The 15911-nt window shown below is 42.3% G+C and overlaps 1 protein-coding gene across 9 annotated transcripts in view; it reads right to left on the bottom strand.

The window, feature by feature from the left end:
- LOC149285889 (teneurin-2-like) overlaps nt 1-15911 on the bottom strand; it is a 771075-nt gene that overhangs the window by 117598 nt on the left and 637566 nt on the right. For all 9 annotated transcript variants that reach the window (XM_089494756.1, XM_089494755.1, XM_089494760.1 and 6 more), the window contains 2 exons: nt 15235-15430; nt 9149-9250 (listed from right to left, as the gene is read on the bottom strand). In XM_089494756.1, the coding sequence (XP_089350882.1) occupies nt 9149-9250; nt 15235-15430 (298 nt within the window). The remainder of the gene's footprint in view (nt 1-9148; nt 9251-15234; nt 15431-15911) is intronic.

Here is a 15911-nt window from a genome sequence, read left to right as displayed (position 1 = left end):
TCTCAGTGTATATCTAGCACTGGAAGAAGTGGTAGTCAAAGCAGGAACTGTTTGGCAATTCCCACGGCCAACAGGCAGGCTTCCCATCATCCGTTTCTCAAGGCGACGCTTCGTGTCTGGCACTCCTTGCTGCGAGGCACCAAGCTGTCTACCATCCCGTCGCTGCTCACTCCGGTGCGGGATAATCCGGATTTCCCACCGGGTATGGGTGTTGACCTTTTCCCCACTGCGATTGTAGCGAGGGGCTCCGGTATTCGTGCCTACCTGTCTCGTACCGGTCTTGCGTCTTTGGGGGACCTGGTGGCCCCGGGACCTCCGACCCTATTGGCCCGGTTCCGCTATTCGCAGCTTTGTCACTTTTTTAGGTCCTTGAGTCGGCCCCATCATGTCCTCAGGGACTAACCACGTTTGAGCGCCTCTGCGTTACCGCCTCGCTCCCTTCTCATGGCGTCTCCCTTCTCTACGGCTTCCTCCTGACAGTCTTGCATCCCGCTCCTCCCCCCTTTATGGGCAAATGGGAGTCTTCTCTGCACATGGTCTTCTCGAAGGATCAGTGGGAAGGAAGATGTGTGTTCTTACACACCGATGCTCCATCAGCAATAGGGACCAGGAAATATCCTACAAGCTGCTCGCCCAGTGGTACCGATCTCCTGCTTCTACTGCACGCTACAATTCTGCTGTGTCGGACGCGTGCTGGAGGTGCGGCTTTTCACCTTGTTCCATCCTCCACCTTTGGTGGGACTGCCCTAACATACGCCCTTTCTGGACGACTGTGCACTCGTATTTGCAAACCCTCTCGGACAACACTATCCCCTTTACCCCGGAGTTTTTGCTCCTTCATCACATGCCTTACCTGATTACTTGGTATAAAGCCTCTGTGATCCGCCACTTAGTGACTGCAGCGACGGCCCAGATCCCCTTGCACTGGGGAGATTCTGCCCCCCCCACGATACGGGGGTGGTTTCAACGCGTTGAGAGGACACGGACCCTTGACGAGCTGTTCCTCCGCCTCGGATGCAGTAGCTAAACATCTGCGCACCTGGTTCTATTGGATGCAGCTCCTTTCTGATTCTCCGGTCAGCTTCTTATTTGACACACCACCCATGTGAACGTAACGGATCCATACTGGGCCTCCCCCCCTTTTTTTTTTTCTTTCTTCTCTTTTTCTCTTCCCCCCCTCCTCCCTCTTCTCCCTTCCCTCCTCCTTCTGGGGACCCATGCACCTACTTGACTGGCCCCACTTTTGAAACCGTATGTCCTACTTTTCATACATTATATACCGTACTCTTCCATGTGATCTGCTGCTGTGCCATGCGGTCTGTGTACGGGTTTCATGGTGACGTCTCCTCGTCATGTTCCCTGTAAGTTTTCACTAGCGTGATCTTATGCCTTGTCTTTTTGCCATCACACATTTTTTGCTGGGACTTCTCCCATAATGTACTGCTGTTACCTGCCGCTCGTGTGGGTCGCGATCACATGATTATGCTCGTTTGGAATATCTCGGATGTACTTCCCATACTTGTTGGTTCCACAGGTTATTATCCTCATGTATGCTACCTGCTGTAACCTCTTGCATACTATATTGGTGCCTGTGTTCCCTAATTTCCCCTCCCCGATTTTTCCTTTCTGTATCCCTGAAAAATTTGAAAATCTCAATAAATATTGATTTACCCTAAAGCAGGAACTGTGGATGCAATCAACAAAAAATGGTCTTTAAATTATGTCACAGGGACTGGATACCTGCTTCCTTATTCATACAGCCAGGTGACCAAGCCTTAAAATGACATGTACTGGTTTATTTTGTTTGAGAATTTTACAAAGTTTACTGCCTTTTACTTTATTATACTTTGAAGCTACTGCAGGAAGCCAGGCTGCATAATGCTAATTTCTCACATGCCAAAAAAGAAAGAAATTTTCCTCTGATCATTAACTGCCTATGCAGCATTACAAAGTCACAAAGTATGGGAATTTACTTAATGCGGGATTTGTAGGCCATAAAACTGACGTTCTTAAATTAACTAATTCTATATGATGGAGTGCCTGCGTTATACCTCTTTTGATTTAAAATGACAGGATGAGAGTCATACAACACAGCTACCTACTGCAGTGAGATGCACAGTATAATCCTTACCAGTAATAAACATTGTCTCCACAAAGGGAATATATCAATCAAATACATTCTGAGACACACAGCACATTCTTTAAAGTATATCATTATGGAAATGTTTAAACTGTGTTGTTCTCTCATTTCAGAGCACTCAAGGATGCCTCATGGTGTGATGAACAGTACATAAATATAATTTGTTCCTGCTCAGTGCTTTTACACAGGAGACTCTTCTACTCTTGAAGGACATTAGAATTTATTCACTGTAGTGAGAGATATTGAGAGCTCAGTTATTTTTACATGTATGTCTCAAGAACTTAATGCCTGGCAGACAAAGAGAATCAACTTTATATGGAGTATAATAATACTAATGTACAATGTTTGGAATGTTAGTATTGTCAAATAATATGATATATTTTTTTTTGAGATAGGAAATGGGAACCAAAGAAAAAACAAAACCTAAAACTGTGAACTGTGAAGCCAAAATAAGGACGTGCATAGAAACCATTAAAAAATGGTAATCTCATTTACAATATATATGTAAGTATAATGTCATTTCATCCCCCTCATCGGTTGGCGTCCTCTCTGCATTAAAAGAAGCGGTGTACCTTTAAGACACAGCGTGCTGGTATATGATGTCATATCTGCGCCTTCCAGTCCACAGCATCCATAGTGTCAAAGATCTCTGTAACCGAATCATTTTACGGCTAGGATACATCGCTCAACAGAAACACCAACAAGGACTTGGAAAATTGGTGATCTTCAATGGCTCGCTATAAACAGCAGAAACTAATATAGTGTATGTGCCTGTTGTCCTGCATGGGATAAATGTGATCAGGGAATTTACAATTTATAAAGTAAATCATAAATACATTGTAGGATTACATTTCTGTTAGATATTGCCTTAAGGCTTCATGTTTCAGGTACTGTACAAAGGAACTTCAAACAGAAGATGTTCCTCTACACTATTTTATTCTTTTTTTTCTGGTTTTTTTTCTGGTAATAACTAAAACATAGGATACTTTCCTATTTAGGTGACAAATAGAAAACATGGTATTTGAAAATGGCGACATTAATCATCAAATGGAGACTTGTCGGGAGAGTTTGTGGGAGAGCTTCCTGACTTCACGATACATTATAAAGGTCTTATATACATTATGAGCCTCTGTAGCCGGAAGAGCTTGATGGGCTCCATATACTTAAAACAGCAAGATTTCTTCAAAGTCTTTTCACACAATGAATTATGTATTAATACACTTTAAGCTTGCAAGAGAATGGCCCTCTTCACCTTCTGTACCAGTATGTTTTAACATGTGTAATTGTAATGCCATTGTTAATTGTCACTGTGCTTTGGAATCTGCTGATGTTCTATATATAAATGTGATGTTGTGCATTATAGAGAACTTCACCTTCACAACTAGGCGAGCTGGGGAGATCAAAGATCTCCCTTATAACTGGCTCATTGCACGGTGGGACACCAGGGGTCTTGATTGCCCAAGTGGCTGATCTGCCCTCTCCCTCCCTGGTTTGTACCAGGGGAGACTGCCACCATAGGCCTGGGCACTATTCATTATGAAGGGCCTACACTCACAGATTTTCACATCAAGAAAGTGTTCTAAGTATGATGCAAGAAGACTCACTGATATAACTATACATGTTATGTGGCCAGTCATGCTGTTCCTGTGGCATAAGCCTCCTACACTTTCATAAAGTATTATAAAGTAAGGTAGTTGAAATCACGACTCTCCCGTTAAAAAAAGTGAAATTTTAAGTCCAAAAAAATACCAACTATATTTCACGAAACACTTTTTAATCAAGTGGTGGGTAATTTCCAGATCCCACTATAATGCAATAGTATAGATACAATGTAATACATACAAACATTAAGTGACTTCTGCCTACCTCACAGAAATTATAAAAACAGTTTGTTGGAGAATACCAGAATACCTTGAGGTTGGAAGATAGTCATTGGTTTGATCTTCCTATTAAGGGGTTATTGGGTTAAGTAAATAAAGTCTAATCTCCTTGGGGTACCTTGATGTTATAAGTGATCTTCTGTGCTTTGGCCGAAATACAGTACTATTATTCATTGTATATACTTGAGGGTTTAGATTTGAGTCCTGTAATTTGTTTGTCTTTGGTTGTTAAAAATTGCTTAATTTCATGCCATTGCTGCCTAGCAAATTGAAATTGAGGGCAGACATAATATATTCCTCTAAAACCCTTTGTGTAATTGAGAAAGGGATGATGTAAAGAGGAATATGGAGGAGTTACTCTATCAGCATTGAAGGAGTTAAGCATTACACTTCCTTGCAGGATCATGCTTCAAGCTGTGATTAATAGCAAAGTAAAGAAGTGAATGGTTCTGCAGTGCTGGCTCATTTTATATAAATTGCACTTCATTCTTAAATCAGCGGTGCAGGTTTAAATGTTCAAAATTGAAAATACCATTTTTTTATTTATTTTTTTTAAAGGGAACAAAAGAAAATGATTTTCACCCTTGTGGGCACATTTCACAACTGTTGTATTTTTCTTTACAGCATTTAATGAAAGATTTAGGTGTTACCTCCCTATTGCCTTCAAATCTCCTAATTGCTTAAAATGTCACATTTAATGTACCGGCAGCCTTATTTTCAATTTTAAAACTCTTTAGATAGGGATTTGCAAACACATGTGCAAATCTTAGTTGGATCTCAGAAAGTTTATATCTTGCATCAAATGATTTTGTTTAACTTACATAATGCTTCAATTTTTATGAATCCTATGGTGCTAAGGAAACCCAAATATTAATATATTGCTTGAATACAGAAATAGCACTGAATATAAATGGGTATGCTTATTGTATTTGAAAGACATACAAACACTATAAAAATAGTGTTACATTTTGATAATGTTATATTGGTGTATGCATATCTGCAAATTTTATCAATTAGCTATCTCAGAGAACCTTATAATAAATAGTTCATCACAAACATTTTGTTGTAGCAAATCGCTAACCATTTGTTACCCAAATGGTTAGTATGTCCCTGTGCCTTTAGAAAGACACAAGATGACGGCTAAGGAAATCATGGGGGCTATTTGGGCTAAGCACAGACCCTCTTAATACTACTGGGGTGGTTACAAGGGATATCTTTGATCTCCCAAACTAGACCATTGAGTAGCAGAACCTAATCATTCAAAAGTACAACCTGCCTATGGTCTTGTGGTAGAGGGGCTTCCACCCCTGGACCTGCTGCTCTAAGCCTAGTCAACGACACCACTGAATAATGTTTTTTTAAAAACAAAAAGAAAACCACTAGATACTTGGATGTTCATATACCATTACATCAGAATAAAATTTAAACTTCATTAACTTGAGATTGGTGTTAAAACCCAAAGAGTTCCAAAGTAGGGCTATATGCACAGCAAATAAAGAGAGTTAAAAAGCCAACTCGAAGCAAACTCGACAGTTTAACCCCTTAATGACAAAGCCCATACATGTACGGGCTCAAAATGTATTGTTTTCAATGGGTTTAGGGACCGCCCATTGTCCTTAAGGGGTTAAAGTGATGGTAAAGCCTCAAGACCATTGTGTAAAAACGGAGAGCTTACTAGAGCCAGTAGCGTACCTAGCGGGGGGGGGGGAGCGGTCCGGACTGGGTGCCGCTCATCAGGGGGGTGCCAACTTGCCGGCACCCGGCACCCCTCCAGAGACGGACAGTAATGTCCGCCACTGGAGGAGCAGGCTCGCAAGGGAGCGGTATCGGAGGTCTTTAACAGACCTCCGGCTCCCTTGAGTGATTTTAAGCTGGTTCAAGGATCTCCCTTGAACCCGGCTTAAAATCACTCAAGGGAGCCGGAGGTCTGTTAAAGACCTCCGATACCGCTCCCTTGCGATCCGCGCGGCAACAGCTGCTGTGCGCCGGGGTTTGTTGTCAGATCCCAGCGCACAACACTGAAGCCGTGCCCACCTCTGAACTGGAAGAAGACAGAAGAACTGAAGAAGAGGAGCGAAGAGGAGGAAAAGGAGCTGTAAGGAGAAAAGAGGAAAGGTAGGAAAGCATTCAGTGAGAGTGGATTGGTATATGTGTGGATTGGTATATGTGTGGATTGGTAAGTGTGTGAGAGTGATGGGTGTTATGCTGTACGATTTCCAATGTATTTTTCATTATATAATTGTGCTCTAAAGTACATCATAACTCCCATCACTCTATACTGTTCCATACAGTGGCAGAGCTGGGAGACAGAGGCCTTGCACCCCCACCGCAGGACCTGAAAGGTAAGTGAACTTCAAAGAGGGAGAGGGTAGATAGTTAGTAGGGGGTAGATAGGGAGAAGGGAGTGAGACGGGGGATAGGGGGTAGATAGGGAGAAGGGAGTGAGAAGGGGTAGATAGGGCAAAAGGGAGTGAGAAGGGGTAGATAGGGCAATCATACTCCTATCATGCCAAGTCTGCGAGTACATCATGGAATCTGGGTATGCCTGGGCATGATAGGAATGTGATTGCTGTTAACAATCATATACATATATATATATATATATACACCGTATTGGCTCGAATATAGGCCGCACTTTTCCCCCCCACTTTAAGTCTTTAAAGTGGGGGTGCAGCCTATATTCGGGGTCTAGCGCCCGACGCCCGGTACATACAGTTCCGGGCGCCGGGCAGGCAGCAGGGTTAGGATACAGATCCCCCGCAGCGGTGCAGGGGATCTGCATCCTACTCTCCAAGACGCTGAGACAGCCTCCCCTGCCAGCACTTTCCACGGGGGGAGTGCCAGCACGGGAGATTGTCTAAGCGCATCGCGCAGACGTTCACAGGCTGCAGCGATGCGCGCGTAAACAACCTCCGCTGCCGGCACATCTGCACGATGTGCTTTAACAATCTCCCTTGCCGGGACTCCCCTTGTGGGAATTCCCGGCAAGGGAGAGTGTTAAAGCGCAGACGTGCCGGCAGCGGAGGTCATTTACGCGCATCGCCGCAGCCGGTGAACGTCCGCACGATGCGTTTTACCTCTGCCCCCAAGACTTACCAGAGCAGACTCCCGGGTGTCTTGCGGGGCCGGCGGGGGACATCTACGCAATACGTGTATACAACTTCCGGTGCCGGCACTTCCGCTGAGTTCCGGGACCGGGAGTTGTATTGCGTAGATGTCCCCTGGCGGCCCCGCAAGACACCCGGGAGTCTGATCTGGTAAGTTGGGGGGGGGCAGTGGCAGCATATCTCGGTGGGGGGGAGGAGGACAGTGGCAGCATATCTCAGGGGGGAGGACAGTGGCAGCATATCTCGGGGGGGGGACAGAGTGGCAGTATATCTTGGGGGGAGGACATAGTGGCAGCATATCTGGGGGGGCAGAGTGGCAGCATATCTATATTTAACTTTTAGGGTGCGGCCTATATTCGGGTGCGGCCTATATCTGAGTTAATATTGTTATTTAAATGTTTTGTCCTATTTTGGTGTGTTACTTACTTTAAATAAAAGTGTTAGATTTTATTTTATGGTGTGGGGGGTCATATTCGGTTTCGGCCAGGTAAATGCTGCATTTTCAGTTTCAGTCCAGAATTTGTTTCGGTGCATCCCTACTACTAATGAAGTGGTAGGCCTACACCACATCAATGTTTGGCTTAGTATATAGTGATAGGAGTTATGCTGCACTATTGTCAATGTCTGGCTCAATGTATAGTAATAGGGATTACGCTGTACCACCGTCAATGTGTGTGTAAGGCACCTACCTTAAACGGCTCCCGGTCGTCCTCTTCTCACTCCCGGCAGAAACGCCGGCACCGCTCGTTGGCACATGAAGCAGCCGCTCGCGCGTGCGGCCGCTTCATGAATATTTATGAGGCTAACCGCCGACTGGATTCCGCGATCACGTCCCGGACGTCGGGGAACGCTATTTAAACCTCTCTCACCATGTCCTCAGTGCTCAGTTATACTGGTGCTTCCTGTATCTCGTGAGCCCCTCCAGTATTCCAAGTTGCTTATCTTGTTTATCCGGTATCCGACCCTGGTCTGCTTAATGGTTCTCGTGTACTTCTGGCATCCTGACTCTGGCTATCCTACGACTCTGTGTATCTCTGGCATCCTGACCCCGACTCTCTTTACGACTTCGTGTACCTCTGGCATCCTGACGCCGGCTAACCATACTGACTTTGTGTACCTCTGGCTTCCTGACCCCGGCTATCTCAACGGCTCCTGTATATCTCTGGCATCCCGACCCTGGTTTACTAAACGGCTTCGTACTGACCACCCATGCTTACAGTTACACTGCCAAGCGCCCTGTTACCCTCACCAGGCCCCTTGTGCGTGTTCTGTTCTGAGCAAGTGTGTTCCATTCCTGCATTCCGGATTCCTCCTGGTAAGACGAACCTTACAGTGTGCCTCAGTATATAGTGATAGGTGTTATGCTTTACCACCGCCATTGTCTGCCTCAGTATATAGTGGTAGGTGTTATGCTGTACAAGCGTCAATGTCTGCCTCAGTATATAGTGATAGGTGTTATGCTGTACCACCGTCAATTTCTGCCTCAGTATATAGTGATAAGTGTTATGCTGTACCACCTTCAGTGTCTGCGCCGGTATATAACGGTAGAAGCTATGCAGTTTTATAGTGTGTGTGGGGGGGGGGGTGCCACATACAGGATCCGCCCCAGGTGCCAAATACTCTAGGTACGCCCCTGACTAGAGCTATACCCAAAATAGACCCTTCCATTTAGCAGCGTTCCAATGATATACAAATTAGAACTTTAAGCCTAGTTCATTGTGCAAAATTGTGCAAAATAATATAACCTTCGCTTAAATGATGCTTAAATCTTGTATGAACAGGAGGGCATTGCTTTTATTATATATATATATATATATATATATATATATATACATGCTGGCCATCAAAGTCCAGACGACAGATGAAATTTCCTGTTCAAGTCGTGCCCGAATAATATTTTCATTTTTTTCCTTTCCATTTCATATTTCTTGACAACTCAAGTTGAAGGCTAGGTCTGCAATTGTTGAAATGGTTCCAGCTGGTAAATATGCACTTAGCATTGAAACATAATATAACAATACCTTTTGCACAATCTGCTCCATGGAATCCGGGGAAGCAATGGCAGACCCCTGACACACATTCCCCATTACCATGGCAATTCCGAGGACAATCTTGAACAGAGTCTGAAAATAAAAACAGCAAAAAAATAAAAAAGATAAATGAAAATTAATGGTACAAGGAACCACATACTGATAATACAAAATCAGACACAGATAAAAAATACAATTTATTTTAAAAGGTGCAAATAAGTTAAAGTATATGCATATTTAGTAACTCAGAAAAATGATAAAGTTGCTCTATACAGATAATACTTCATTAACCACGAGTTGCAGAGATTTTTTAATCTTCTGCTGACGTATTCTGATTATAATAGTCGATAAAATCAAGGAAAAATTGTAGTTAACAATGTAGATTATCCTTTGGAGCACTATAGGATGATTTGACACCTTATCAATATTTTTTTCTGCTTTTGTATTTCTGACAAAGGATGTGGGGAGGTAAAAAACTACATTTGCACTTGTTTTAATGATTTTTAAAACATTAAAAATCATTAAAAAAACATTGGACAAATTACTATTATGAAACAAATCATAAAAAGCATATGTCGATCAATGTACAGTAAAGGAAAATAGCAATCTGAAGCCTGCAGCTGCAAAACTGGACATGTTTTAAGTCTGTTTTTACAGAACATGCATTGAGTTAAAAGTATATACAAAAATGTGTTAAAAACAAAGCTATGATATTTGGTTGGTGGTGCAAAAGATGAAAGGTGATACATATATAAAATGGCAATTATCTCCCCCAAAAAAGGTGCACTTGTGGCATGTACCAGTATGGGGGAGGAAAACAACTGGCCTTAAAAGGATATTTTTTGTTGGGAATTTACATGTACTCAAAATACAATATAATACCATTGTGAGCTTCATACTTGGAAACTCTCTGGGATGGAGTCCTGTTTCCCTGGGCCATCAGGTCAGTGACTTTTTCCCCTTTCAGGTCAGTGACATTTGGCATGCCCACTCTATACCCAGTTTTTGCCTACTCTCTTTCTACTTCAATTCCACTCCCCAGCACTAACTGGGGCTAGCCGTGCCTCCATGTGTGGCTAGCCTTGCCCATTCATGAAGCCACTCACCCAGAAGAGGCAGAGATCCAGGTAGCCTATCATGGGAAGTTCCCAGGTGTGATAATGTTGACTTCCTTGGTCCACTATAGTGCATATCAGCCCAAAACTGGTAATTTCATATACATGTATGCACATATTTCTAACATGAAACTAACCAGATGTTATATTTATAGGTGATGTTGTTAACATCTCAATTAATAATAATAATAATAATAATATAAAGTGGTTCTTCATAAATTCCCTGTTTCATATGTACTGTTTATAAAGATAACTAAATACATACTCATGTAAAGATTGTTTGCTGAGCCTACAGTAACTGTAGGAATCTTGGAACTATGCTTTTCTTGTAGTGGAGTGGCTTACAAAATAGTAGTCAAACATGACTAACCTGCCCTGAGAAAGAAGAAACTGATGCAGGAAAGCAAGACTTCTCATAGAGACTTTGGGATACATGACACGTTAATGATGAAGAAAAAAATGACATAACTTGTTTGCTTAATATGTCACTATTTGTTCAGAGCAAATTTCATCAACGACGCTCTCCTTTACATTGCATGAAATCACAAGAAGGTAGTTTTTTCTGTATCCAAAGGTGTATTTAGTGTGAACTTTCGCTGACATATGTCTGCTGCTCCTTCTCTTATTGAAGATCACAGAGTGCAGCAGCTTTCAGCTTTTTTCATTGCTCTTGATAGGGGAAAGTTCTGATAATAGGCATGTGTGCAAGAGTCTCTGAACTGAATGAAATACTGGTCCTTTCTCTTGATATCTGTCCAATTACTGTCATTGCCTTATCTAGATGTCTACCTGGCCATTAGGCCTATTACTTCCGACTCCTCAATTGTGGTCTGTCCAAGCCCATGCAGAATATATTTCAGACAAGCTGCTTGTCACAGTTCCAACATCTACGTATTGTAAAGACAAAAAACTACTAGCCTTAAAGTGGATTTAATTTTATATACTGTACCTTGAACAGACTTGTGAAGCAGGATTATTTGAAATCTTTTTGGCTACTAAGGTATGAGTTACTAAAATCTTATTAGTAAAATGCATATGTGGGAATGGGTATGCATTTATATATGTATGTATATATGTCTGATAGCATGGATGTGAATGTGTAAGTGCAGGGCAAATATGGCACAGACAGGTTATTTGGGGCACTGACAAGCTGTTTTGTGACAAAGATGGCAAAGACAAATTATTTGGGGACAAAGATTGCACAGACATGGGTGCTGGGCAGGTCCTGTGGATCCAATCTGGGTTCTGAGAAAAGTCCTATGTGTGCAATCTGGGTGCCAGGTCTGTCCTCTAGGATGTATGACCTGTGATTTATGTAGGGCTGCAACAACTAATCGATAAAATCGATAATAATCGATAATGAAAATCGTTCCCAACGAATTTCATTATCGATTAGTTGAATCGATTTTTATCGATTATAAAATGAGGGTTTTTTCAGAGCAAACGCTCTGAAAAATACCCCTCATTATATAAACCGTTTCAGTGACTCACAGCAGCAGCTCCTACTTACCAGTCCCTCCCTGTAATCACTGTGACAACTGGCCCCGCCCCCTTCCTTCTCCCAGAAGGCCAGAACCACATGGCTGTGAGACTCATCTAACTGTAAGTATAAAATTCATATTTGGGCTGCTGAAAGTTAGGGGAGGTGGGGGTTAATTTAGGGGCAGTTATGGTTAATGGGGTGTTTAGGGTTAATTTAGGGGAAGTTATGGTTAATGGGGTGTTTAGGGGCAGCTATGGTTAATGGGGTGTTTAGGGGCAGCTATGGTTAATGGGGTGTTTAGGGGCAGCTATGGTTAATGGGGTGTTTAGGGTTAATTTAGGGGCAGTTATGGTTAATGGGGTGTTTAGGGTTAATATAGGAGCAGCTGTGGTTAATGGGGTGTTTGGGGTTAATTTGAGGCAGTTGTGGTTAATGGGGTGTTTAGGGTTAATTTAGGGGCTGTTGTGGTTGATGGGGGTCTTTAGGGTTAATTTAGGGGATGCTGTGGTTAATGGGGTGTTTAGGGTTAATTTAGGGTAGTTGTGTTTGATGGGGTATTTAGAGTTAATTTAGGGGTAGTTATGGTTAATGGGGTGTTTAGTGTTAATTTAATGATGAGGACTGAGGGTATAATTTAATAAAGTTAACTTAAGGTGCAGTTAGAGGTAAAGGGGGGCAGACTAAGGGGAATCTAAATCCTGGGGGCAGTGAAGATTAACCCAGTACTTATTTATAAAAGTATGGTGTCAGTGTGATGCGAACAGGTCTGTGACTCTGAGGGGACTATGAGATATCTGGGGGTATAAGGCATATCTGGGGAGGATGGAGTGACATATCTGGGGGTATAAGGCATATACGATATATAAGGCATATGTGGGGAGGGCAGCGTGGCATGTCTGGGGAGGATGGAGTGGTGTATCAGGGGGTATAAGGCGTATCAGGCACAGTGGCATATGTGGGGGTAGAGTGGAGTGGAATATGTGAGAGGCAGCGTGGCATATGTGGGAGGCAGCATGGAGTGACATATGTGGGAGGCAGCGTGGAGTGGCATATGTGGGAGGCAGGGTGGAGTGGAATATGTGGGAGGCAGCGTGGAGTGACATATGTGGGAGGCAGCGTGGAGTGGAATATGTGGGAGGCAGCGTGGAGTGGCAAATGTGGGAGGCAGCGTGGCATATGTGGGAGGCAGCGTGGAGTGGTATATGTGGGAGGCAGTGTGGAGTGGCATGTCTGGGAGGCAGCGTGGAGTGGCATGTCTGGGAGGCAGCGTGGCATGTCTGGGAGGCAGCGTGGCATGTCTGGGAGGCAGCGTGGCATGTCTGGGAGGCAGCGTGGCAAGCCTGTGCTCAAATGTGCATAAATTGGGGGGGCTGGTTGGGAAATAAAGACAAGAAATGCATTTTATCAGGTTTTTTTTTTTATTCTGCGTTTGTATTTAACATTATTTGTTTATTAAATTATTTTAAATAAATGAAAAATGTACATTAATTTTTTTATCCGATTAATCGATTAATCGAAAAAATAATCGGCCAACTAATCGATTATGAAAATAATCGTTAGTTGCAGCCCTAGATTTATGCCTCCAATTTAGGGTTTCCATGCATTATTTATTTGATCTATGCATTTCAATGCTGGGTTTACATGTTATTTTCTGTTGCTCTATACCTGTAAGGCTGGGTTTGTGTGTTATTCAGTTGCTCTACACCTTGAATGCTGTGTTTACATGTGTTGTTTATTTACTCGATACCTGCAAATACAGGGTTTGCATGTCCTATTCCGTTGATCTATACCTGCAATCATGTGTTTCCGTGTTGTTGTTTATTTGAGCTATACCTGAACTACATGGGGAGGAAAAGAGAGATGTGACACAGTGAAGGAAGGGACAAAGTGACCCTGGTGGTGATGACAAAGGAGGAGGAACCACAAGGGTCATGACTTGCATTTCTGTTTCGGGACACTTGCTGGGTCTGCACAATTGATTTGCTATGCAAGTGACAAATTATTGTGTGGTCATTTTTTTGGTTTTTCTGGGGGGGGGGGTTGGGGCATTATTGCATGCTACGCAGGGCAGAAGGGGGTTATACAAGCAAATGCTTGCCCAGTGTCCAATCAATATTAAAGACGACCCTGACACACTTATATATATACTCTCACTCTACCATATGTACATATTTAATTCCTCCCTTACCCTCTCACACCCGCATCTTTCTCTCTGGCTGCTTGCACACTGAGCTTTTACCCCAGGGTCCTGTAACTTTGTGTGACATGACCCCGCTGCGTTCCCCTGGACTGGTCCAAAATTGACTAGTCTGCCCCTAACAAAACTATATATTATAAAATGGGTAATATTTCAATATAGGTAGACCCCTGTGTAAAACAGTAATTTTAATGAAAATGCAAATAAAGACTATTAAAAAAAAGAAAAACAAAAAAAAACAAACAGTAATTTTATACCTTCCCACGTATTAGGTGTCCAAATTGTTGGGAGAATTAGCTAGAGAAGCAAAGGTGTGGGGTGCAACCACCACAGGCTTTACCGGAAGGGCCAGCTCACTGCACTCGATAGTGTTGCACAGTGGCCATGTTGGACGACTGTGCTGCTGTATGGGCTGGTCAGGTGGATGAGAGAGTTTCCTCAATTGACCTGTGATCTCTGGTGTTTAAAAAATCAGAATAGTGTAGCAGCTACATGGAATAGTGCCCACAAATTGGGACTGTCCTGTGAAAACTGGGATACGGGCAGCATTTACACCAGAATTATGAGTTCCCTTTTAAGTAAATGTCTTTTGAACACGACTAGACAGTACACACTAAGTGTGTCTGCCAAATGTGTTTTAGGCTTCTTGTTTACTGGACTACTTTGCTAAACTTTCCCACTGAGATTAATGTTGCCAGCCCTGAACATTACTCAAATAAGCACTGAGAAAATTAAGTTATTTGGTCTATGTGTAAAAATGCTATAATTGATACATATATGCCAGGATATCGGTGTTAAAACCGGACACTTTAATATGACTGCATGGTCTACACTAAATCCAGATACAGTTATGTTACACCGTGTCTGCTGAAGTGGATGGTAGAGGGATTTATGAGAAAAGCAATAAGTTAGTGTGTTTGCCTTAGCAAATTAGGAAAATCGAAGCCTGAGGTTTGTTGACTTTGAATTATTGCCACTTACCAAGCATCGCAAGGCAGACATTTGTATAATAATTACTGAACTGACTGAATCAACCTGAGGCATCTAGTCTCACAGGTTCACAAGTGGATACATAAAGAGAGACAATGAATATTTACATGTTGGAGAAGATTTCCAAAATAAGAGGGATTTGGCCATATATTACATGAAGTTGACTGCGTTTGGCCCTTCATAATATAGAGTGACTTCAGTGAGACAAAACAACGAATCTCCAACAATTTCTACTTTAGCGACATAATAAACATTTGTGAGAAAGAGGAAGAGAAAGATAAAGGTTTAATACCTAGAACAACTGTATTGAAAGATACAATCTCCTTGTCCTTGCCATCATTGTAAAATGCCAGGTGCCAAAACCCGACATCTAAGTATTGGACAAACACTGCTTCATTTTGCACTAAGGTCTGGATACTGCGTCTTTCTCTTGGTGATTCCACGACGCTCCATTTCTCTTTTCCATCCAACCGTTCCATGAAGTCATACTGCAATCAAGCAAAAATAAAACAGTGTATTGGCTGGTACTTATAAGGACATCAAATGGAAGAAACTATAGACAGGCTTGTATTCACCATACATGTGCACCAATATGCAATTCCTACTCTTTAGAAACTCATTTGTAAGTACATAGTTACACAAGTTTAAAAAAAAAAGACACAGCAAAGTCCATCAGGTTAAATACTTCATATTCTCATATCTGTTCATACAAAGAACATAAAAAACAAACCGTTATTGTCATAAATAGTAATAGTAAAATCCTTTTCCTTTGCTTAACATGAAATCTATTATTCTCTAACGTTACAGGACACCCCTGTGTTGTTTGAAAATGTATATAAAGTAGTTTAAATAAGTATTTTTCTACCAAGCCTTGGTAAAATTAATTTAACAATTTATTTTTGTGTCACTGGCAAATGATTAAATGAAATGCTTAAAAAAGGTTAAGGAATGTAGACACAAAAGGGGTTT

This window comes from Sceloporus occidentalis, unplaced genomic scaffold (genome assembly GCF_023333645.1).
Source record: "Sceloporus occidentalis isolate IW3139 unplaced genomic scaffold, rSceOcc1.0.p SCAF_75, whole genome shotgun sequence".
Lineage (NCBI taxonomy): Eukaryota > Metazoa > Chordata > Lepidosauria > Squamata > Phrynosomatidae > Sceloporus > Sceloporus occidentalis.
This window is presented reverse-complemented; position numbering and strand designations above follow the sequence as displayed.